The following is a 23479-nucleotide window of genomic DNA, read 5'->3' on the forward strand; positions in this document are numbered from 1 at the left end:
CGAGAGTGGAGTGTGGAATGGTTTTTGAAAAGAAAGCCTCCAGAATCAGATAACTCTGAATTTGAGCCATCAACTTCATCCTCCAGTGGCAGCTTAGCAGCCAAGATGGTAGAGGCCGGCAGCAAGACAAAGGGAAGACAGTGCGATGACAGCTACTTGTCGTATGGTTTCGTCTGTACTGGGGATCCATCATGCCCTTTCCCTGTGTGCCTGGTTTGTGGTATGAAACTGTCAAACCAAGCAATGGTTCCGAGCAAAGTTAAAAGACACCTGACAACAAATCATCCGTCACCAGCCAGCGAGGATGCAGAGTATTATTTTCTTTCGTTTGAAAAATCAACACAGCCGACCAGAGCAAGTGATGATGAAGTGTCAGAGAAGGCGCTGAAGGCGAGCTATCTCGTGGCCGAGATAGTCGCTGAGGCTAAGAGCGACTGAGGGCTGTGGACCAGGAGCTCTGTCTCTGCCTCTCATCCCTGCCAGAAAGGGGAGGTTGTGTGCATCTCCCCAGGCTCATGTTTCCCATTGATTCCCATTGATGCAGAGTGTACGTTTTTTAATACGTTTTACACTGGGGTGACTCGAGATTTTGCATACTTTTAAAGGGTGCTATGACTGAAAAAAAGTTGTGAAACGCTGATCTACATGTCACTGAACCCTGCATTGCTTTCTTTCCCTGGGATGACACCCCTTTGTGTGTCTCCCTGTCCAGCTCTGCTTTCAGCCAGTAAAAAAATAACTATTTAAAAAGTGAGAGGATATGCAAACAAATGCAAAATATTAAGTCTCCCTCCAAAGTTTGGATAACATGCTGACACAAAATAAGGGTACTTAGACTCTAAACTGCAGCTGAGTTTGCTTTTCAATTGAATCAAAGTGAATTTTAATGAGTGACTAAATAAATATATATATGTGTGTACATTATATTAAAAGAAAATCTCTCAGAGATTTACGAAACTATCAAAATCATTCCTCTCCTTTAGAACTGGCTGCGGCAGCGTGGCAAAGAGGGGGGATAAATGTGAGTTTTAGAGATCTGAGATTTGCTTTTCTTCCTCTGCCCTACATGTCTCATCTTTTTGCTTCGCCTTAGAAATGGTGTTGGGGTAATTATGACTAGATGAAACGAGGAGAATAAGCCTCCTAGTAGCTAAGCTGTGAATGTCTGCCAAGTGTCCAATACATGCAAACCTTTAGAGAGAGTAGAAGAGAGAGGAATGGACACGCCGAATAGCTGGCTGGGTATGTAAAGGGAGGCATTTGTTATTTTAAGGAGAGATTGAAGCAAACAACCTTGGACAGATTTTAACCCTATTCACTGACTGGTGTCTCGTGTGTGTGTATCCATCAACCATGCCTCTGGCTACAGGCCAGCGAAATCATTGTTTGTAAATAATCACACAAAGAACTCGGTAATTATGATTCGTTAACATTGTTACCATTGTTATTACTGGTGAGGCACAAAAAAGTGTAGCTATTCTCCAGTTTTTGGACGCAAAAAAAACATTCATTTTTGTGTTCAAAAAGCTGCATGACCTTGAAACACACAAATCAACCTGTGGACACATGGACATGATTGTGTAATGTGGCTGTGGAGGGGTAAATGAAACAGGTACTGCTCCACTGTCCACCAATTACAGTGCTCAGGTAATGTAATTTTTTTTCTTCTGTTTATCTCAGTCATCTTGTCAGGTGGGAGGGACAAGAACAGCTAGAGCTGCTCATACTAGATAGACGTAATATTACAAGACAAAAAGGCCCATTGTTTGGTACCAGATTGCAACCATCAGTCATTGGTACAGACCTGCACTCTCCATCACTTTAAATCATCTCAGTCAGCCAAGGAGCGGTGGATCTGACTCATTAAGTAAGCTCTACACAGTTTAACTCTGCAGACAGCACACATATGTTCTGTAAGTCTGTGTCTGCGTGATTGGCCATGGGCAGTTAATTCTTGAATCTGATTGGCAGGAGGGTGTCTCAGCTAAAGCTGCAGGGAACTACACTGGAACAAGCATCGTCCCTGTCAACAGATAAATCATTTTATATCATTGTTTTATAACAGTGTTCATGAGAGAGCTCATATGAAACTTAGTGTAGTGAACTGTAACAACAAGAAACCAAAGGCTACACTGACTAGATGCATTGCATGAAACCACATATGTCAAATAATTGTGCCACCGGTCAGGTCAGGCCAAATTATATCCAGCCCTGAGATTATATTTATTATTCTATTAATTCTGGCCTGGTTCCATATTTTCCATGACAGATAGTACAAACCTCTACATGCACTGCAACTTCTTGCCCTATAAGTATCCCGAAACACCTGTGTGCACCTGCCCCCTCCCCATCAGCTCATCAGCTTGCGTCAAGACACTTAGGCTATTAGGCTGATGTAAAAACAAAAAGTTGGCGCTGAAAACAGGTGTTTTCAACACAGGTGGGAGGTGGATTACCTGTTTGCTTGCAACAACAATAAACCTGTCTGTCTCATATGTGGAGCTTATGTGGGCGTAATGAAAGACTATAACCTGAGGAGACATTATGATACAGTTATTGTTATGTGCTGTTATGTCTTTTTCTTTTGTTTTTGCATTTGCTTTTCGTAATCACAAGTCAACCTGCCAGTACAGAATTTTGATGTTAGTTTGCTTTGATGTTACTTTTATTCCTAGTTGGATTTGTGTGCCAGTGATGTGCATGTATAAGGAAAAAAAAAAAAAAAAAGTATGACTGCAGTTTTCTCCTCAGCAAAACACCGGTTATCTGGTTATTTTTGATTCCATGTGATGAAACTATTTGTCATTTGGAAGGATTCAGGGTCGGCTTGCTGACACAATATGCCAGAAAAACAAATGATGCAGTGGTTTTAGATGTCCTTGTTTTGTTTTATCCAAAGACGTTTTTGGGGAGGAATGTAAAGTTCATAATTGTGTGTGAATCATTATTTTTACATAGGACATATTTTGATAGAAAAAATTACCACTTAGGGCCAAAAGCATTAAATATCGCCCCTTGAATTTGACACCCCTGCTAAAAAAAGGTGCGCTAGACCAGCGCACCTTTTTTTAAAATCCCATGTCCCTTAACCCCTTCCTGCCTGAATTTATTTACAATTATCTACAAAAACAAATTGTTTGTGTTTTTGCCTTCAAGCAAATGCTAAATTATTGGTAGTAGAGTGCTTCCAATACAATTCTTGGTATGTGTGAAATATGCATCAACAGCATCAGTGGGATACATACACCACCACTGATGTAATATTAACACCAATACTGAGACAGTCAAGCTATTTTTGTGTAGATTCATAACGTATTTAATCCATTTTTGCAAATCCGCAATGTCTTACTTGTGTGTGGCTCAAGTTAGCCAAACCAGCTGGTATCGCTGTTGTTGGTTGTATATTTGTCTGACCCATATGAAAACGAGGACGGCAGAAACTTTTTTATTTTCAGAGCATACTGCTCCCTAAATTAATTAACACTCACAAAGTGGAAACACCGTAACCATGGTTCCTTATTGCAACCTTGAGTAATAGTATTTTCTAAAATCCAAATCAATCATAAATAGATAACAGGTTTTCTGTTGTGTGATGTGGTTACTTTTCATAAAAGCGACTAAAATACTTTACCAGTTACTGCATATAAAAGTAATGTAATGTAGTTATTGGGAAAACTAACCTCTGTGCCACTTTTAAATGCATGTGTCAAATCTCTTATTAATGCACACATAACAATGTTATTTTAGTGTTGCTGTGGCACAGTATGGGACCAGATGACGGTCAAATTTTATCTATCATTGTACACTTTATCACTATGATGAGAAATAAGCAGTGGAACAATAAAACACAATTTATGTTTTGATAGGCCAATTAGCACTGGGGTCTTTTGTGATTAGCTGTGTAGACGCGTGTTGTTGCGCTAGGTGCTTCAGATGATTAGAATTACTATTCTTTGATGTGCATTCTTTGATCCTGCACAACTCACCACTATGTTTTTGTACTTGAGCTCAAGGAAGGAAAATTAATGTCCATATTTCCAGGACAGAAAGCTCACATTGCCTGAACATTGTGTGCAGTCTAATGCACATTGATTGATTCGCTCATTCACTGACCCACTGTAAAGGTCGGGGGATGTTGGATCAAAAATGAGAAAATAAGCTGTGTTTTTCTACTGTCAGGTGACAAATAGTGAGCCTGTTTAAATTTCAGTAATTGTGTTACTTACTACTTACTTGAAAAAGTAATTAGTTACATTTCTAGTTATCGGCAAATGTAGTGCAATTACTTCTAAACCTGCTCAAAATTGATTCTATAACTGATTCAATCAACTGTATTCACATGCCATTTCAACTGATGAGAAATTGTGGCCTGGTCTAGCCGTGGCCTGCTGCTCGCAACAGTTCATACGGTGTCTGCAAACAGGATTAGCTCAGGTGTTTTTGGCCAGGTGACGGAGACCGACCACACTGTCATATCTGTGAGAGACGATGACTCACCACAGCTGATGGACTGAAGCAGAAGGAGGGCCAGCAGGGCCTGCAGTCCACACACAGACAACACACCCTGCATCCTGCTGCACCTGCAGAGAGAGATGGAGAGAGGAAGGTGGAAGGGAGCATAAGTCCATAAAGAGAACAGATATGCATCATACTGGCCTCATACAGTTCTTCCTACGCATACGCTTCAAGTTTTTCCTCGTTCTAAGAGTCTGTGACTGGCGTGTCATTTTTGCAGCTCATTTTCATGAATTTTTTGGTAATGTAGGTGTTGTGACACCTGTTATGATAATGGCTGTGATTACCCTCTTCGACTCTGCCACCTCCGTGGTAGAGTTTGTCACAGTTGTGCGGCAGAGCGTCGTTCAAATCCACCGATTTTTATTTTAAATTCTACTACAGATCCAAAGATTTTAAAAGATAATGATGCACAAGACATCTAGATATTTTCTGTTTGATGTAATGGTGCAGCCATTAAACATAATATTTCACTCAGTATAAGTGTGATGTAGCTTCATTGAAGCAATGCAACCAGCAGATACAGAATACGTATATGTCATACAACGTGGAAAAAAATGTTTTGTTTTTTTTTTAACTCCAAGGCTAGTTGAGGGGAAATTTAAGGGAAAATGAGTCATAGTATTTTCTAATATTCAAATTAATCATAGGTTTTCTGTTGTGTGATGATCTCTTGATGATCTCTTGTACTTTACAAAGTTTCTGGAATTTAATTTGGCAATTTGATTTAATTGGCAATTAGAATTTTACATTGATTATTTTGTTTTAATTAATTCATTTATTTTTCTTTATTTTTCCTATTAACACATGTTGTACCTGTCACAATCGTGACTACTGTTATTATTCTGGAAGGGGGATGGAAGAATTGATATATGATTGCACTGTATTATATCTGCCTTTGTGGGGAAGAAAAATTAAAACCTAAATAAACATATTTAAAAAGATGTTTTGTTTGAATGTAAAAATTTAATTTTGTCCGAGACCAGAAATAAGTACTTGCCTAAATATTTTTTAAATCGCCCATCTATGTTTAAATGTATAGCTTTATTGAAGACTGATAATTTACAAACAATATGTAAATTGGGTGCTTTCTTGAATAAGGTTTTGCCACTCTTTAAATGATCAAGTGCAGGCTTGTTTTTTCTTTTTACTTCGACCTGTGATGACTCATTATGACTATTTATTTTGTATTGTTTGTACTCCATACCACAATTGTGGTGAAGAGTTAATAAATATGACTATGACTATGACTATGAAAAAAATGAGTTTCACTAAAATAATGCCAATGTGACTGAACCCAGCCCAAACCCATGCATAAATTCTAAAGTTTTGTCCAAACCCAGCCCATCGGGTTCTGACGGGTCCCGACTGGTCCCGATGGGTCCCAACGGGCTAGGGTCAGGCATCTACACTCGAGTCTGGACTCTTTACCCAGGCGGGCGGAGTTCTTGGTACTGATCAGGAAAAGAGCAGAGAAGAAGAAGGTGTATACCTTGATCCTGTTAGGAAGACCTGCTAAAAGTTTGTTCCCTGTGGCAACTGAACAGAACTGACAGGCCAGAGATTCAATTCAGTGAGATTCACCCGCTGCAGGGATGCTGACAGAGAGACAAGCTGGTCTTGTTTCTCTTTCCCCTGACGGCGCCCCTCTTCCTGCTGAAGCACACGTCCTGTTGCATAGCTGACCAACAAATAAACAGCTCCATTGCCAGAGCCACGGTGAAACAACAGCTCAACTCTGTGATGTGGATTTGTCCAAGACTGCCGTCCACATCCTTGTCACTTGCATCCAAAACCAACAGAACATCATGAACTCAACCGAGCTGCCAAAGTCAGCTCCACAACACTGAAGCTGCCGACCTGCATGTATAATAAATATACTTTGCATGAGAGAAGTTGTTTGTCTTGTGCATATTAACTTTTTTTTTTTTTTTTTTTTTAATATAAAGGTCAATAAAGGTCCCAAAAGTCACAGGGTGGTGAATGTCTGTTTGGTAATATGAATTCCCAAACCCATATTCACTACAAAGCCTATCCCAGCATGCACTGGACAGAGTGCAGGGAAACATTCTGGAAAGGATGCCAGGCCTAACACAAACAGCCTCTCACATTCATACCTGCTGTCTCAATCCACCTGATTGCCTGACTGGGGAAGTCTTCACTAACACAAGGAGAACATGTAAGCTCCATATAGTGTTGTACGTTTTGAAAGCTGACAAGGTACAGTCAGTGGTTTACTTAGTGAGTTTGTACCTACCATATCTGAGACAAAATCTTTGTGGGCAAAATGAAATCAGCAAGGAGTTTCCCATAAGTCAGTCTGTATGGCAAGATAACAACTTCAATCAAACAATTCAACCTACAACTTTCTTTGTAAATAAAAGATATGATTTGGTAGTCTGCGGGGTGAGAGCAACATAGAATACCAAGTCAGCTGTGTGCAGAAAAGCAAGTGATTATTTTTGCAACACAACAGCCTCCACTGTTCATGCCAGACAACGATATTTACACATTTCAACATTAAAAAGTGCCAAATGAATACTAGAGGCAAACATAACATGATGGACGCTTGCGTTCCCTCAGTAACTGCTGCACATGGCACGGCGGAAACTCTGCACTGCAGAAAAAATATCATAGCGGCATAGATTCTGTCACATTAGAAAAATGTTGTATTTGAGCACCAGGATGACAGGAAGCTTCTATGGTATGTCTGAAAATGTTTGTTTGTACAATGAATTTTTCCCTTCTCAGTGGAACGGCGAAACAGCCGGAGGGTTACATTCACATCTTATACACAACCTGGCTTGGTTTTCACTCCAATTCTTCAAGTGAAGCAGCTTGTTTTGATGTAGAGCGTAGAAATAGGCTCTGAAGTGACTATTTCAGTGAGAAGCTTTGGAGCCAAAATGTCTCCACTGTAACACAACCTGCAGTTTTATCTACTTAGCTGTCTCGGTGCTTACAGCAACCAAAGGCAAGTGAACAAGCGAGAGAAAGAGAGAGTGAGTGAGAGAGAGAGAGAGAGAGAGAGAGAGAGAGAGAGAGAGAGAGAGAGAGAGAGAGAGAGAGAGAGAGAGAGAGAGAGAGAGAGAGTTAGAGAGAGAGAGAGAGAGAGTGAATTCAACAAAGTCTGAATTAATTTTCTTGCACCTGTTTGTGAGTGTGCATGTACCTATTGATTTGAATAAGCTCATGCATTATATGTGTACATCTGACCAGTATAAATAATGTGTGTGTATCCTCTTGGTCACAGACTCGGAGGAAAAGGTCTATATGAGATGGGTCTGCCTGTGCACTGGGGGCCAGGAGGCAGTGAGTGTATATAATGAAGGCGTCTCTGGGGATGTGGCGGGCTGAGCAGGGCCCGAGGGGTGCATGTGTGTGTGTGTGTACTTGTGTGTGTATATGTGTACGGGGAGGGTGTCGGTGAGGGGAGGGCAGCCCGGCAGTGGCGATACAGTAGACTCAGCCAACCCCAATTAGCGGCCCGCGGGCCAGATGCGGCCCGCGAGAGCCCTATGTATGGCCCGCAGTGATCCAGTGACACTGTTTCATCATCTGTCATAAAGTGAAATAATGTGGGTGATTGATGCTCCACTGATTTTTCGACCTCAACTCGCACCAAACATTTGACCCTTGTGCGCCCGCTTGGCCACGACTGCGCGCGCTCCATGATTTTTTGACCTCATCCCACACCATACACTTGACACGTATGCGCCCGCTTGGCCGTGATGCGTTCCGTAGCCACATGCTTAACACCAGGGGTCAGTCTCCCGCCAGCCGGCCGCCCGCCACTGAAACTAATGAGCCCGAGTAGGTAGGCGAGATTCAGCAAACAAAACGCAACATGGCCTTCGCGAAGAAGCGAAAGGTGGACCAGGAGAATCGCCAGTTCAAGTCAGACTGGATAGAACAATTTTGTTTTATTTTACCGGATCGGGCCAACGCCAAGCCGACATGCTTAATATGCATGAAGACTGTAGCTGTCAGCAAGGCAGAGAACCTCAGGAGGCACTTCAACGCTGTGCATGCTGCCAGCTTCAATGCCAGCTACCCTTCCAAATCAGATCAACGTAAGCACAAAATAGCAAGCATGCTAACGTCATACCAGCAGTCCGTTTCTACCATGACAAAATCAACATCGGCACAAGAAAACGCAACAGTCGCATCACTGCATGTTTCGTGGACCCTTGCTAAAGCTAAGAAGCCATTCGCTGATGCTGATTTAATTAAAAAGTGTGCAATTGATATGACTGGCACAGTTTTAAGTCATGATGAGAAAAACAAGAAAACTGTTGTGGAGCTATTACAGCAGGTGCCGCTGTCGGCTAACACAGCAACGAGAAGAATAGAAGTTTTGGCAGAGGAGTGTTTCTCCAGTCTGCTCGCAGATTTGAAGAATGCGGATTCCATATCACTCGCCATTGACTCTTCCTGTGACCGAACCGATATGGAACAGCTGGCTGTGTTCGTGAGATTTTTCGATGGGAAGACATTTCGGGAAGAGCTGCTTTGTTTACTCCCTCTGCCCGGGCGCGCAACCGGGGAAGTCATCTTTAATGAGCTGACACAGTTCTTTGAGAAGCATGGCTTGAATGTACGCAAAATTGTGTCGGTGGTCACGGATGGTGCTCCGTCGATGGTGGGACGTCACAAGGGATTGGTGAGCAGGCTTTCCGCCGTTAACCCCGCACTCCAGTCATTTCACTGCATTATTCATAAATCAGTGCTGTGCGCCAAACTGAGTGAAGAAATGAGAGAGGTGATGGATACTGTGACAAGACTAGTGAACTTTGTTCGTGAGAGCTCTAGTCTGCAACATCGCCTTTTCAGAGCATTGCTTGAGGACGTGTCAGCTGAGCACAAGGATCTTTTGCTGCATAACAATGTTCGCTGGCTAAGTAAAGGCCGCGTGTTGGAGAGGGTGTGCGACCTGCGTGATGAGCTTCTGTCATTTTTATCCAGCCTCCAGAGCAAAAAAGCACAAGACTTTCACAGCTTTTTAAGTGACAACAAGGTGATGGCAGATGTGATTTTTTTGTGCGACATCATGTCTCATCTAAATCACCTTAACCTGCAACTACAAGGCAAGAACCACACTGTTGCTGACATGTACGAGGCGGTTGATGCTTTCCGGTCAAAGCTGACCCTGCTGGAGAAAGACATTCAGGGAAGAAAGTTGCACTTTCCACGTCTACGGGAGCATTGTGAGAAGAACGAAATGCAGGAAGATCCAGCAATGAGGGATTTTGTGTTGAGCCTGGCAGAAAACTTCAGGGAACGATTTGAAAGCTCCCCTAAACTCTCATGTGACATCCTCCTCTTCCTGAGACAGCCGTTCTCTGTTTCGGCTGATGGCGAGTGGACTGCGGAAGCCAAAAGACTGGTGCCTTCTCTAGATGAGGCAGCTCTTCAGATGGAGGTCTTGGAGATGGCAGCAACGGATTTGCTCAAAGCACAACACAAGGATGTCGGGGTGAGTGACTTTTGGATCAACGTGGTTCCCCAACCTCGATTCCAAAACACCAGAGCTTTTGCAGTGCTCCTACTCACCATGTTCCCCTCCACATACATATGTGAGTCCTCATTTTCTTCAATGAACGCTATCAAGAGCCAGGACAGAAACAGACTCTCCAATACACATCTAGGACAGTGCCTCAGGATTGCCACAACAGAGTACAAGCCTGACATCAGAAAGATTGCCTCGTCCCGCCGCTCTCACTTCTCTCATTGATTGGTGAGTGAACATCATTTATTTTGGTGCATTTGTAGCTTATTGTGGTGCAATAATAATTACAACAACATTTATTTCATTTAAGGCACTTTGCTACATCACTCAATCAAAAACAGTAAATGAATGAAGTGAACAAACAGTGGATAAGGCAGTGCTATCAACAACAACAAACTAGTTGGTAAAAATTTATACTACAATAAAATAATTGAATAACTTAAAAAATGAAAGATAAAACAATACAAAATTAAAAGCAAATTATATTGTTTTCTACAAGAAAAGCAAATAATACTATTTGGTGTTTACAGCCTGATAGTTGGTAAACACATATTTTAAAGGTGCAAAACTTGTGTTATTGTTGTATCATATTTTGAAAGAGACAAACTGAAAATCTCTCTGTCTTTCTTTCTGTTTCCCTCAGTGAGAGAGAGAGAGTGTGTGTGTGTGTGTGTGTGTGTGTGTGTGTGTGTGTGAGTGTGAGTGAGTGTGTGTGAGTGAGTGAGTGAGTGAGAATAAGGTGTGCATGTAAACGTGCTCACAGAGAGAGAGAGAGAGAGAGTGAGAGAGAGTGAGTGAGTATGTGTGAGTGTGAATGGGTTTGCTGGTTCTGATGTCCTCCACCCTGACTGATGTCCTCCACCCTGACTGATGTCCTCCACCCTGACTGTTGGCACACAGTATCACTTGTTCCCTTCAGGTGGACATGGTTGTAGAAATGCTGCTGACAGCTGTCTCTGTGTAAAGCTGTTTGGACATTTTGCAGATGAGTTCACTGCTTAACAGTCAGTATTAGTGATGTTGGTATACAAAAATATTTCAGGTCTGTGTTGAAAAGGTGACAGTTATCTTTGCATCAGAATAACCTTTTTCTGTTTTGCACTATGTGCTGATGAGCGGTTGATGAGCAGTTGTTGCCCACTGGTTCCTATGTTGAACAGAGTATTGTCCAGAGGTATTTAAGCAATTAAATTGTTGATGTCAGACCTACTTTGCTTTAAGACTGTGTTTTATTTGTTTTTTTTTTTTTATCTTGTGTGACCCACAGCACAGGCTATGATTAATGAGAGTGCTACTGCTACTATACAAGTAATATCACTGATAATAATGCTAGAAGCAACATTTTCTGCACATAACAAACAACGGTTGCTGGTCCAATGGAGAAAAAAAAGAAATGGAAAATTTGGCCCTTGACTTGGTATCCTTGACATAATTTGGCCCCCAAGGAAAACTAATTGGGGAACCCTGCAGTAGACAGATAACTGGTGTCAGTTACAGCGGCGCTGCTCCCTCTGACTGAAAGGTACAGGCAAGGACAAACACACTGACCTCATACCAAACAACTCTGCTGCGCCAGGGACTCTAACAGCCTGAATGCAAACTGATCTGTCAGTGGATTCACACACATTAGCCGTTACAGGTCCAGATTCACGGCGTACCTGTTAACAGCTCAGTACACACCAAATGACAATGTTGAACTGTGTTTGGAATAGAATTAGTTTGGAGAATGCTTTCTGAAAAAAAGAGAAAATTTTCCAAAAGCATTCTTTCCTTTCCACATCTTGTCCTCTCTGCTTTGACAAATGTATTGTCACGGAGATTGATTTTCATCGTGTTACCCACTGCATCTTACATTTTCTGTACAAGTGACTGTTACAGCGATTGATCCTGTGACCGTCTAGTTACTGGTCCGTCTAAACGCTACACCACTCTATGTCCTCATTTTCATGTTTTGACTTATTTCAGTTACTGAAAAGTGGAAAAGAGGAAAGCTGTGCAATGCCTGGTAATGTCACAATCATGCAGAATTAGTTCACAGAAGAACATATTCTATCCATATTGCCATAGATATTGTCTGATAGATCTCTACATCTCTAGAAATGGACACAGCAGTGTAGCAACCCAAACTATATTCATAATGTGATGATTGTACTCTCCATCTGTGTTTTTTTTTTTCATAAACTCAAGCCAAAGAGTCCCTGATGCTATTTTCGTCTGTTTTTATTCAGATTGCAGCCAAATTCTGACTGCCACACATACTGGAAACTAAGTGTGGAGGCAACAGTAAAGTGCAGAATATAAAGGCCGGTGCCATGGCTTGTAAAACTCCTTCTCGTAAAATATATGCGATGACACAAACAATCATAAAGACAAACAAACAAATAAACCCAGGAAGATAGGACTGTAAACCCATCCATGCCAAGTGTGTGTATACACCAGCAAACGGGCAGTGTAGCACAAGCACAGGCCTTGAATCTACTGTGATTATTAATATAAATGCAATATCATATTAGCTGGACAGTCTCTTTATTTATTCAACACCAACACTATATCATCAAATTGCTGCAGTAAACTCTGTTATTATTGCAATTATTCACATTAAAACAACTGGGATTACAAAGCAACATGAGTGTATATTGTCACGTTTTTAACATAATTTTAATTAATTAAATACTCTATATTTTTTATGTTTACCTCACATACAATATTTATCATTATTTGAGTGTGATCTCAACAGCTTATATGATATGACATTTTGCTGTGAGTGCCCTATTGAATCATTTCGCTTTTGGCCGTGGTTGAATCTGTGCCGTCTTGACACAAAAAGAGAGTTTAATAACTGATCAATAGTCTGTCTGTCTGTCTCTTTCTCTCTCCGGCTCATCAATAGCGCCACTTATGTGTGTTGCGCGGGTCAGAGCTACATTTGTGGTGACCTTGCTATTATATTCTATTTCTCTCTTCTTTTAAAACCTCTCTATTATTTCCTCCTCGCTCCCTCCCTCCCGCTCTCTCTGACACACTTTCTTGGCTATTGATCGCTCCCTCTCTTTTGCCCATCGCTTTCTTCTCCCTTCCCTTACATTTTATATTTAGCCATTTACCGTAGCTGACACGCTTATCCAGAGTGACGTATGTGTGCAACAGCAGGAGCTTTTCTTGTTTTTCTTTCTTATCTTTTTATCATCTCTCTTGACCTCCTTTCTCTTCCCTCTCATCTCCCTCTCCTCACGTTTTTTTCTTTTTCCTGAAGCACAGCAGTTGTTCCTTTTCATGCCTTTGACCTCTGTGTTGCCAGTTGTGCGCCCTCCCATCCCTCTTTGCCATCGCAATGAAAGGACTCACAAGGCTATCTCTTAATTGTATCTCCACAACAGGACTCATGCTGCTCCTGGAGGCCTAGGAGAGAGCACTATTTGTGTGTGTGTGTGTGTGTGTGTGTGTGTGTGTGTTCAAGCAGGCAGGGGACAGGCGACATGCTGTGAGTGTCCTTTCAAAACTTCAGCTCACTCACACTAGACCTGATGTTACAAAAGGTCTGTATGCCATTACAGTGTTTAGCATCCCCATTTGCATTCCATGTGCGCACTCACTGCAACATTACAGAAGTTTTATTCAAGCTGTTTACAGACTTCAGCCCCTTAGTGCTGCCTGATGAAGTAACTCCACTAACTCAAGCGGAGTGATCTCATACTGAGAGGCAGCATGATCACTTCTGCGGGGCGTGTGTGTGTGTGTGTGCGTGTGTGTGTGTGATGGCAGGCTGAAAGATCCAGCTGAGATCTCAAGATGTCAGACCAGTGCACTGTTCCCTATCCAGCCTGTCACCGAGAGATGTGACAGACAGATAGATCTCGAGACAGCCAGACAGACGCAGACAGACACACAGACAGAAATAGACTGAGAAATGTACAGAGCCAAGCTGTCATATTATGTTTTCTGCCCGTGTCAAGGACCTTTACAGGGCTGCCTCCATCAGCCCCGATCAGGCAGGAGCCCACCTTGGCCCTTCATGGAGAATGACTCATCCTCTCCACCTGTCATCCCATCTTAATCCCATCTTATACCTGACGCTATCTCTTTCTCTCTCTCTCTCTCTCGCCGTCTGCTTAAAGTTTCTGTCCTTTCTCTCGCACGTCTCTTTGTTCTGCTGTTTCTCTTTGGTCTGTTCTCTCAGCTTGTCTCCTTTTTTGTTCTTTGTTTGTTTCTTTGTTTCCTTTTCTTTCTGTCTTTCTTTCTTCCCCTCTTTCCAAATTGTCCGCTCTCTCTTTCTGTATCACGGTGCATTATTAACAAGGCTCATTAATCACTCAGGCTACCTGTCTGTCACTCCATCACCACACACTGCTATTGTTCATGCAGCCCACACACACTTACACACACACACACACACACACACACACACACACACACTCACACACGCTAATGTTGTTTCCAAAGAGGGAGCTGGTCCTATCAATGTCTGTGTATAAGTCTCCTGGAGTGAAAAATGAGGCTCCCCTTCGAGAGACAAAAGACTGCTTTCTTTCCTGGATGATATTACCGAGGTCTCACCGAGGCCCCGTCATATTGTCTTGTACATAAATGTCTTTGGCGCTCGCATTTTCTGGAAAAACACGGGCACCTGTGTGTTTGCACCTGTCTTGAATGCGTCATCCCTGGGTGACTTCTTTTGTTGCCTGCATGGGAGTTAAAAATGCAAGTAGATGAAAACAATGGCAGCAAGCAGATGAAAACACGCCGGCTTATAAAAGCTGTATGAGGAGGGGGAAAAACAGCAGGGTGCCATGGTTCTTCAGCGAGGAGAGGAAAGGGAGCGTTCTCATGGCCAGAACAGAACACAGTGTGCGAGGCAGACTATTCAGATGAGTCACTGACAACCCAACCCATTGAGCTCCTCAACTAGCATTCATCGAGAGAGAGAGGGGGAGAGAAAGAGAGAGAGAAGAAGAGAGAGAGAGGGAGAGAGCAAGAGGAGAGAAAGTGTGGAGGAAGTGAAAGAGGGAGAGAAAGCCGGAGTTGATGAGAGAGAGGGAGAGAGAGAGAAAAAAGACTTTGACTTTTGATGTCCTTTAATAAAAATGCGGGCACTTAAAAAAATAACACCACATACAGCTCCTACCCATTGAGAAAACTGCAAAAAAAAAAAACTTAAAGTGATGGCGATGGAGACAGAGAAGGAGGGACAGAAAGAATGAGGGTGGCAAGCCGAAGATTATTTCAGTTCCACTCAAATGCCAAGCCTGAGCGGATGGGCGGCGGGCTGGGAGGGGGGTGTGGTGTGTGGGGGGGCTTGAATCTTAAGCAGCCATAAATTTCCCCAGATGCTTCACTGGGCTTCCACTGCACTATGTGTGTGTGTGTGTGTGTGTGTGTGTGTGTGTGTGTGTGTGCACGTGGAAGAGAACGAGAGCCGGTAGACTTGTGTGAGAGAATATGGCAGGGCTCCCAAAAACAAAAATCGCCATCAGATGAACAGCCCACCATATGGGCTTATACACATAGTGCACACCGGAGACAGTTTCATTCCATCTCCTACTACGCACGCACACACACACACACACATACTCATACACACACACCGAACAATAAAGCAATAATGTTTTCCGTGCTGAAGAAGATGCAGGTTATGAAGGAGGACCATTTGCATTTCAACAGCTCTGCATGATAATGAAGCCTGCGATATGATGAAAATCCAATATGCAATGCACACATACATATGGGAATGCAAATGTACCTGTGCACTTATGAGAGTCTGAATGGAGTTTGAATGACATGCCAACAGTAGATGCTTGTAGGAGTGTCGAGCCCACAGACACCCACATGCCAGTCATTACTGGCTGTGTGTCTGTCAGCATATGCTCTGTTGTACGCGAGCGACGAGCTACTCATGCCCACATGAAAAGGTGCAATTAATCACGAGCATGGGCACAGAGGGATGGAGAGAAGAACAAAAAACAAACAAAAAAGACAATAAAGACTTATGGCAGGAACAAGGCTGTATTTGTTCTAGTGTTATCACTATGGTGCTGAAAAGCCCTGTCAATTACAGTGAAGTGTCTCACTGCACAGCTATGCACACAAGCACCCACACAAACACTCACACACACACACACACACACACACACACACACACACGCACACACTTATGTGGTCGGATGTGTTTGGGGAGGATGCACCGCATTGAGCAGTTCTATTTGGTGTTCATGTTGCTCCGTGTGAGCCTTTTTAGATGTTTTCCTGTGCTAATGATTTATTTTGTTTATTTGATAGGGACAGAGCACATTAATGAACATCGCTATAAAGTACAAGATGTAAACATGGCAAAGTTAGCAAGAGGGCTAATTTACATCCGTAATCCCTTGACGGGTAACAAAAAACACAAACATACATAACAATATGCAAATGCAAATATACAAATACACAAATAAAAAAGGACAATATACATTAGAAAACAACAAAATACCTTGTTCTGTTTTACATTATTCCGCTGTGATTCTGTTTTCAGAAACGAATCAGGAGCAACTGACCAGTAGGGGGCCCTATTTCATATTTTTAAATATTTGAACTTAATTACGTAAACACTGTTAATTTTTTTTAAATGTTGCAATAACATGAAACTAACAGCAAAATATTTTGATGAACAACACTGTATTTCCTTTTTTTCTGGCTTGGTTAGTTTCCATTATCTTCCAGTTGGGTCTGGGTCTGTTCATTTTGTCTGTTTTGTACATGATCTGTTGAGGGTGATGTGCTTCATTCTGAGTTTTCAGGTTTTTCTGGATTTATTTCTTCTTTTTTGTGTGTGTGCTTGTTTGATTTCTGTGTGACAGTGGAATATTTTGAGAGCGCAAAACAGGGAAGCATCTACTATTTTTTAAGTTTTTTTTTTTTTTTTTTTTTTTTTCCCATTGTTGTAGTCAATGACTTGTGTCAGTTTTTTCATTCCTGTCAAGTCAAGCTGATTGCCAACTACTGCTAATGTTGGCTCTGCAATTTCCCCAGGCCAGGTGTCTGAAAAACAGCCTTAATCTGGAGAGTCAAACGATTTTCCCCATCAACTCTCTGCTGCCACCCCTTTCATTCTCCGCGTTAACACGAATCTTGATGCTGAGTGCTGCTCTCACCAAACAAATTTAAGCTGAAATGGACAATTATCTATTTCTGACGTCTGTCACTGGCTCATCATCGGCACTTGGCACATCTGAATTACACATTGTTAATGTTAACTGCAGCTGTGTGTGTTAGTTCTGTGAAAAGGCTCACTCATGTTTTTGAACTCAGGTTGCTGACTTGGATTGACGATGATATGAAAGAGCAAAGGCCCAAAAAAACAATGTGGTCTGCAAAATGTGGAGACAATATTCAATCATGCGATCATTTAGACAATTTACAAGTTGTGCATCTTTGTTCAAATTCAGATGGACGACTCGGGGCCTTAATAGCTCCCCCCTGCTCCCAGAGTAACTCAGGACATTTTTACAGGCTTTTTACTCTGTACACAGAAGAAAGCTGGTGAACAAGCATAGAGAGAGGAAAGAGAGATGGGTGGGTGAGATGGGGAGGTTGCAGTGTTGCGTTGAGGGCGAGAGGGAGGTGTATTGCACTGTGCAGACCAGGCCGGACATCTCCAACCTTATAAAACAGGATTGAAAATGCTGAGAACATTGATGGTGCAGAATGGGAATAAGCTTCAGGGCTGCCCAGAACTATACAGAAACCTATTACTTACAGCTGAAAGCCGCCCAGGTCTTATGTGCCTTCTCCTCCATTCACACTACACACCCGGCCACCAGCCAACACAGCCTGTTAAGGACTTGGCTAGAGGAGGAATATCACCCATTTCTTTTCTGTAAAACATATTACCTCACTCCCTCTCTGTAGCAAGCGAGGAGCGGTCATCCTACATGTTAAGAATAGGGAGCGAGAGGGAGAGAAAGAAAGACGGGATGAGGTAGGTAAAGGAGGGAAGAGATAGCAGAAAAGGAGAGAGAGATAGAGTGAGCGAGAGCAAGCGAGAGATTCTCATGAAAAATGAGGTGACAGAAAGCTTTTTCTGCGCAGGGAGGGTGGCCAGGCAATTTTCAAACGTCTGAGACTTCTCATTTGCCGGGCTCCAAAGCCACTTTATACGGTGGCAAATGTTAAACTTGTTCTGGGCACATCAAGGTCCCCTTGGCCGCCTGCTTGTCACTGCATAGAATTTAAATGTGGCTTGAGAGGAGAGTCAAAGGAAAAAATGGTTTCGACACCCCGTACACAAGTGTCATGTCAAGGTTTAAGAGTTTAAAGGCACGGTGGCTAGTACCTTGGGCTCCAGAGTGTATGTATGTATGTATGAAGAGCAAGTCTGTGGAGGACGCTCTGTGCGTTACTGCTCCCTCTTAGTGCTGCAGGTTTTTGCATGACTGAATGCTACAAGACTATTCAAAATAACTGAAAGGAAATTGCTGCCCCAGTTGTTTTTTAAATCAGCGCACAGCGAGACGCCTTTGAGAAAATCCATCATGTAGGACTGTCATTATGATTCTCTAAATTCATGTGGGATGGTGTAAAGTAATTGTACTTAAATCTTGTCAAATCTTGTCTTGCGCATTCACACTAACCAGCCCACCCACCACTGTTCACGCTGGATCGATACAGCAATTACAGCAGGCGTGACGACGCTGAGATGTATCCGCAGCCGTGATTCTCCCTCTTGGTTGTTTCTGTCTTTATTGATATCTTTCTTACAAAACGCACACACAAGCACGCACACTAATACACACACAAGCGCGCGCGCATATGCCTAGATACACAGCCAAAGCATCAAAGAGATTATAAAATCATCCTGTCTCATTTTTGTCCCCGTTTGTTTGCTCCCATACTTCTCAAGGCGTTGATCCAGTTAGTCCACCAGATGGGTGCCTGTCAGATGGAAGCTCTGTTAGTCACAGTGACTCCTTCTGGGATTAAGTGACCAGCTATGACCCCCCACCACTACCACTACACGCACACACACACACACACACACACACACACGCACTAGCATACACATAGCTGAACTCAACTGTGGTGAAAAAAGTCATCAGTGTATTATAGGAAGTCTGGGAGCAGGGCATAATTCACAGGGAGCTGCTGAGTTCCTGTTATCTTTTTTTTTCCCTTGCATCTCTCTTTGCTCTCTTTATGCCCTTTCTGTCGTCTACTCTTTGCTCTACCCTGTACATTTCTGTCTTTCTCTGCCACCCCCGCCCCTCGCTTATCCAGGGAGGCAGGGGATAAATCCAGGCTGTTGACTGCAGGCTGTTAAGACTCCTCAGTTAATCAAAGTTACAGGCGCAGGGCCACTGAATCATGTTGGGGCAGAGGCTGGGGAGCTGGACAGTAAACACTCACAATCATGCCTGCACCGGATCCCATATTAAAATAACTTCACAGGCTCTCTGTGGATCAATGAGCAAAGATATGTACCATGTGCTTAAATTGTTGTGAGTTGGCGAAACTCTGGCTTTTGACCTCTTGCCACTTTAATGTCTTTAGCTCTGCCATTATACAGAAAAGGAATGTTTTAAATGAAAAATCTGTCATTTGCACTCACCTCTGAGCTATTTGAAACACAGGTTAAGTCTCTGTGCCCAAACAGTAAAGGGAGGTAGCAGCCTTCACCAAAAACACCTGAGGTCAGTAGGTTTTTTTTTTAAGAGACCCAAAAAGGGCAATATAATGACAACAAAATGACTCTATACAGCTTTAGCATGATCCAGTTCTTCTCAAGCCAAACAATCTCTTCCTCAATGCAAAGAAACAATGTTTATAGAGTTATGTTGTGCATATGTTTACTGTAGCCTTTGATAGCAAAGCAGCTCATGCATGTGTTCACCTAACCCTCGCCAGCCCACAGTCGGCTCGGTGAGAGAGGAGTTCTCTTACAGTGCGAGAAAACAACAAACTCCACGATGGGATGCAGAGCCTAACTACCCACGAAGTGAACACTGAACTGTTTTGTAGCATGATGGTGCAGTGGTTTGCACTGTTGCCTCACAGCAAGAAGGTCCTGGGTTTGATTCCCAGCCAGCCGGCCGCGCTCCCCTCTGTGAGGAGTTTACATGTTCGCCGTGTGGGTTTCTTTCCAAAGACACACACAGGTCAGGTGGAGTGGACACTTTAAATTACCCTGAGGTGTGAAAGTGAGTGTGTTTGTCTGCCCTGTGATGACCTTGCGACCTGCCCAGGGTGTCCCCCCCGCCTTCCGCCCGATGTGCCAAATGTGGGATAGGCTCGAGCACGCTGTAAACCTTATAAAGATAAATGGCTTGAAAACTCTAAAAAGTGCATCGTCAATGTCATCCACTGACATTGTTGTATAGACAAAGACATTTCATCATCTTTTTCACAGCCATTTCATCTGCTTTTCAACTAGTTAGAGGGTGAACAGATAAGGACAAAATGTTCCTTTTTTTCTCTTTCAGTGATGAGTTTAACAGCCGTGATGTTACTTGAAAAGATCAAAGGATAATATACTGAGCTTTGTTATGTACAGCTTTCTCTCGTAGGGTTTGTGTTTTCATGGGGTCGTTGACCTTACCTTTTCTGCAGAGATATAGTCTGAAATGACATTTTCATCCTTTAACACACACACACACACACACACACACACACACACGGGATTATGACTCACAATAAAAATCATTCAGCTGGTGCCGGTAATCAATCAAAATCACCTGCACCCAATACAATGTCATGACCACCATACAGAGCAGACGGATTACATCTATCACAGTCGTTTCCCATGTGTCAGGTTACAGATACACAGCACATCTAGAGGGAATATACGGAGCATGCAGTGAAAACCACAAATGAGCAATTATCTGCACTCCACTTCCCCTTTCCCCTCCCTACACTTTCGTTATTTCTTCCCACAGTTGCCCTCCCTTTCTTGGCTCCTCCGCCTCCCTCGTCGCGCTACCCTGCCACAGTCAAACACTGGGCTAATTAACAGCGGGATAAGAGCTGTCTGTCGTTTAGGGAAGTCATCTAATCCCCTCCTGTCTTTTCCCAGGGAAGTTGTGTACCGGCCTGGGAAAGAGAGCGAAGGAGGGCAAAGAAGGACAGAAGAGGAAGAGGGAAAGGGTGGGGATGTGAGTAAAGGGTAAGAGATTGCAGCCAGTCGGTGTGTGTGTGTGAGTGTGTGTGTGTGTGTGTGTGTGTGTGTGTGTGTGTGTGTGTTGGTTAGCACCAGCTGCACTAAGTCCATACCTACACTGTAGGAGGCAGCAGAGAAGAATGCACAGCTTCTCCTCCACTTTCTATCCCTCCACTAATCCTCTTTCTTTCCTCAGCAGTCCTTCCCTTTCCTTTCCTTTCCTTTCCTTTCCTTTCCTTTCCTTGCCTCTCTGCTGACAGCGATGATATGAAAGTCTCAAATCAATACCTGTCCTGTGTGTGTGTGTGTGTGTGTGTGTGTGTGTGTGTGTGTGCACGCGTTTGAAAGTGTGCCTGTTAGAAATAAAAATTGTTAGCTTTGTGCAATATATCTCAGCTGTTCAATCAAAATTCCATTCGAACTCAAAAGACCTCACATACCCATACACCCACACACCCACACACCCACACACACACACCCAAACACACACATAACAGGTATCTATGGACCCAACATAGACCATTTAATCAAATCCCCTTTTATATTGCTCATTAAATCATCTCACAAACAGACTACATCTGTGGCCTCTGCGTCCTTGCCCACACACACAGACAGACACACAGACACACACACAGACACACACACACACACACAAACATACACACACACACACACACACACAGGCCCAGTGGTGGGGTAATCTTACACTTTGATGGGGAGTTGAGACAGTCTGCATCTCATCACAACTGCAGCGTCAGAGACTGCCAGATATAGTCATCCATCTGAGGCACCTTGGGGAGAGCTGTGTTCTGATATGTGCGGACACACAACACACACACACACACACACACACACAAATCATCAAGTCACAGGGACGCAGACAGACAGATGGTGTGTTCGTATCTTGGTTCGTAGAGGGGGTAGGGATGGGTGGGGGTGCACATGCTGGGGTCCCATCCACTGCTGGGGTCCCATCCACCGCTGGGGTCCCCTGAGAGGGGGTGGCTGAGCTAATGAGGGCCCAGACAGGCCTCATGTGTCCCGTCTCACAGCTAGTGGGTGACACACAGCTAGCTGCTAAATGCTCTGGCTTCCAGGTGTACACAAGACGGACAGACACAATGGGAAGCTCCCATTGTGTCTAAACTCCAAATTAAACTCCAAAAGAATTGGGTGATAAACTAATTTCAAAAGAGAGAATAAAGTGCAAAAAGCTCAAAAACCTGCATAGCAAAAAAAAAAAAAAAAAAAAAAAAAGCAAGCAAGATGGAAGCAAACCCAGTAGGCCACTGTTGAAAAATAAATGAGGTGTGGCTGTGACTGCCGAATTAAGATACTGCCCATTCCTTTTCAGAGCGCCGTGGCTTCTCTTCCACTTTCAATGTTGAAAAGCTAATTTCTTAATGGGCTTTAAAACAAACGGTCATTGTGAAAATAATTGAATCTCAAACAGCCAACGTGGATGTTTGACAAATGTTATAATATGTTCTATAAGAAAGTGACTCATCTTAATTTTCTGTCATTAGGTTTATTATCCAAGATGATAATATTAGCAGTAAAAAGTGCTTCACCAGTGTGCCATTCTGTTTTAAAGCAACTATAATCTCTACGAGCAAATTCAGATTGGTTTTATCTTTTTACACAAGAAATAAAAGAGTGAATTATGGGAAATATGTGCAGAAAGATGTGACTGAAGGACTTAAGAAGTGGAAGGGCTGGGCAGAGATAATCTCAATATAATGATGGAGCCGAGAAGGGGGGAATTGTAAGAATGAGACAGAGGAGAAGTAGGGGCACTGATTAAACAAGCATAAAGATAGTAGATATATATATATAGAGAGATAGAGCGAGAGGGAGAGAGAGAGAGAGAGAGAGAGAGAGAGAGAGAGAGAGAGAGAGAGAGAGAGAGTCAGAGATCAGACAGCCTCATGTTGACAATGGATCAGCTCTTTGACAAAACGTGACAGAGAGTGAATATAAGGGACTGACATGGAAAGAAATTGAAGGTGGGGGAGATGGTGAGAAAAAAGGGGTGTGTGACAGAGACAGGGCGAGGAGAGGAGAGGATGAAGTATGCTGAATAAATTGAGCAGAAATTGGAACATATTGGAGTCGGAAGAAGAAAAGCCCAAATTTGACAGCAGAGATGGAGAAGGTGTGAGGGGAAAAACAGTGTGAAGGAGAGAGAAAAACTGTGCAGCGATAACCGTTCTGGAGAAGAATAGAAGTGCGAGAGCGGCAGCGGGAGGAAGAGGTGGAAATGAAACTTTCAAACACCGAGGAAAGAGAAGCAGGGGAAAGGGAGGGGGAAAACAGAAAAGGACAGGGAG

At 43.0% G+C, this 23479-nt stretch overlaps 1 protein-coding gene across 1 annotated transcript; it reads left to right on the top strand.

The window, feature by feature from the left end:
- The first annotated feature begins 9435 nt into the window (after positions 1 to 9435).
- LOC115358124 (general transcription factor II-I repeat domain-containing protein 2-like) lies at positions 9436 to 14477 on the top strand. The gene is made up of 2 exons (XM_030049966.1): positions 9436 to 10256; positions 14467 to 14477. Exon 1 carries the CDS (start codon positions 9536 to 9538, stop codon positions 10247 to 10249), a length of 714 nt encoding a protein of 237 aa, XP_029905826.1. The 5' UTR covers positions 9436 to 9535; the 3' UTR covers positions 10250 to 10256; positions 14467 to 14477.
- Positions 14478 to 23479: the final 9002 nt, after the last annotated feature.

The sequence above is a fragment of the Myripristis murdjan genome, chromosome 4 (genome assembly GCF_902150065.1).
Source record: "Myripristis murdjan chromosome 4, fMyrMur1.1, whole genome shotgun sequence".
Lineage (NCBI taxonomy): Eukaryota > Metazoa > Chordata > Actinopteri > Holocentriformes > Holocentridae > Myripristis > Myripristis murdjan.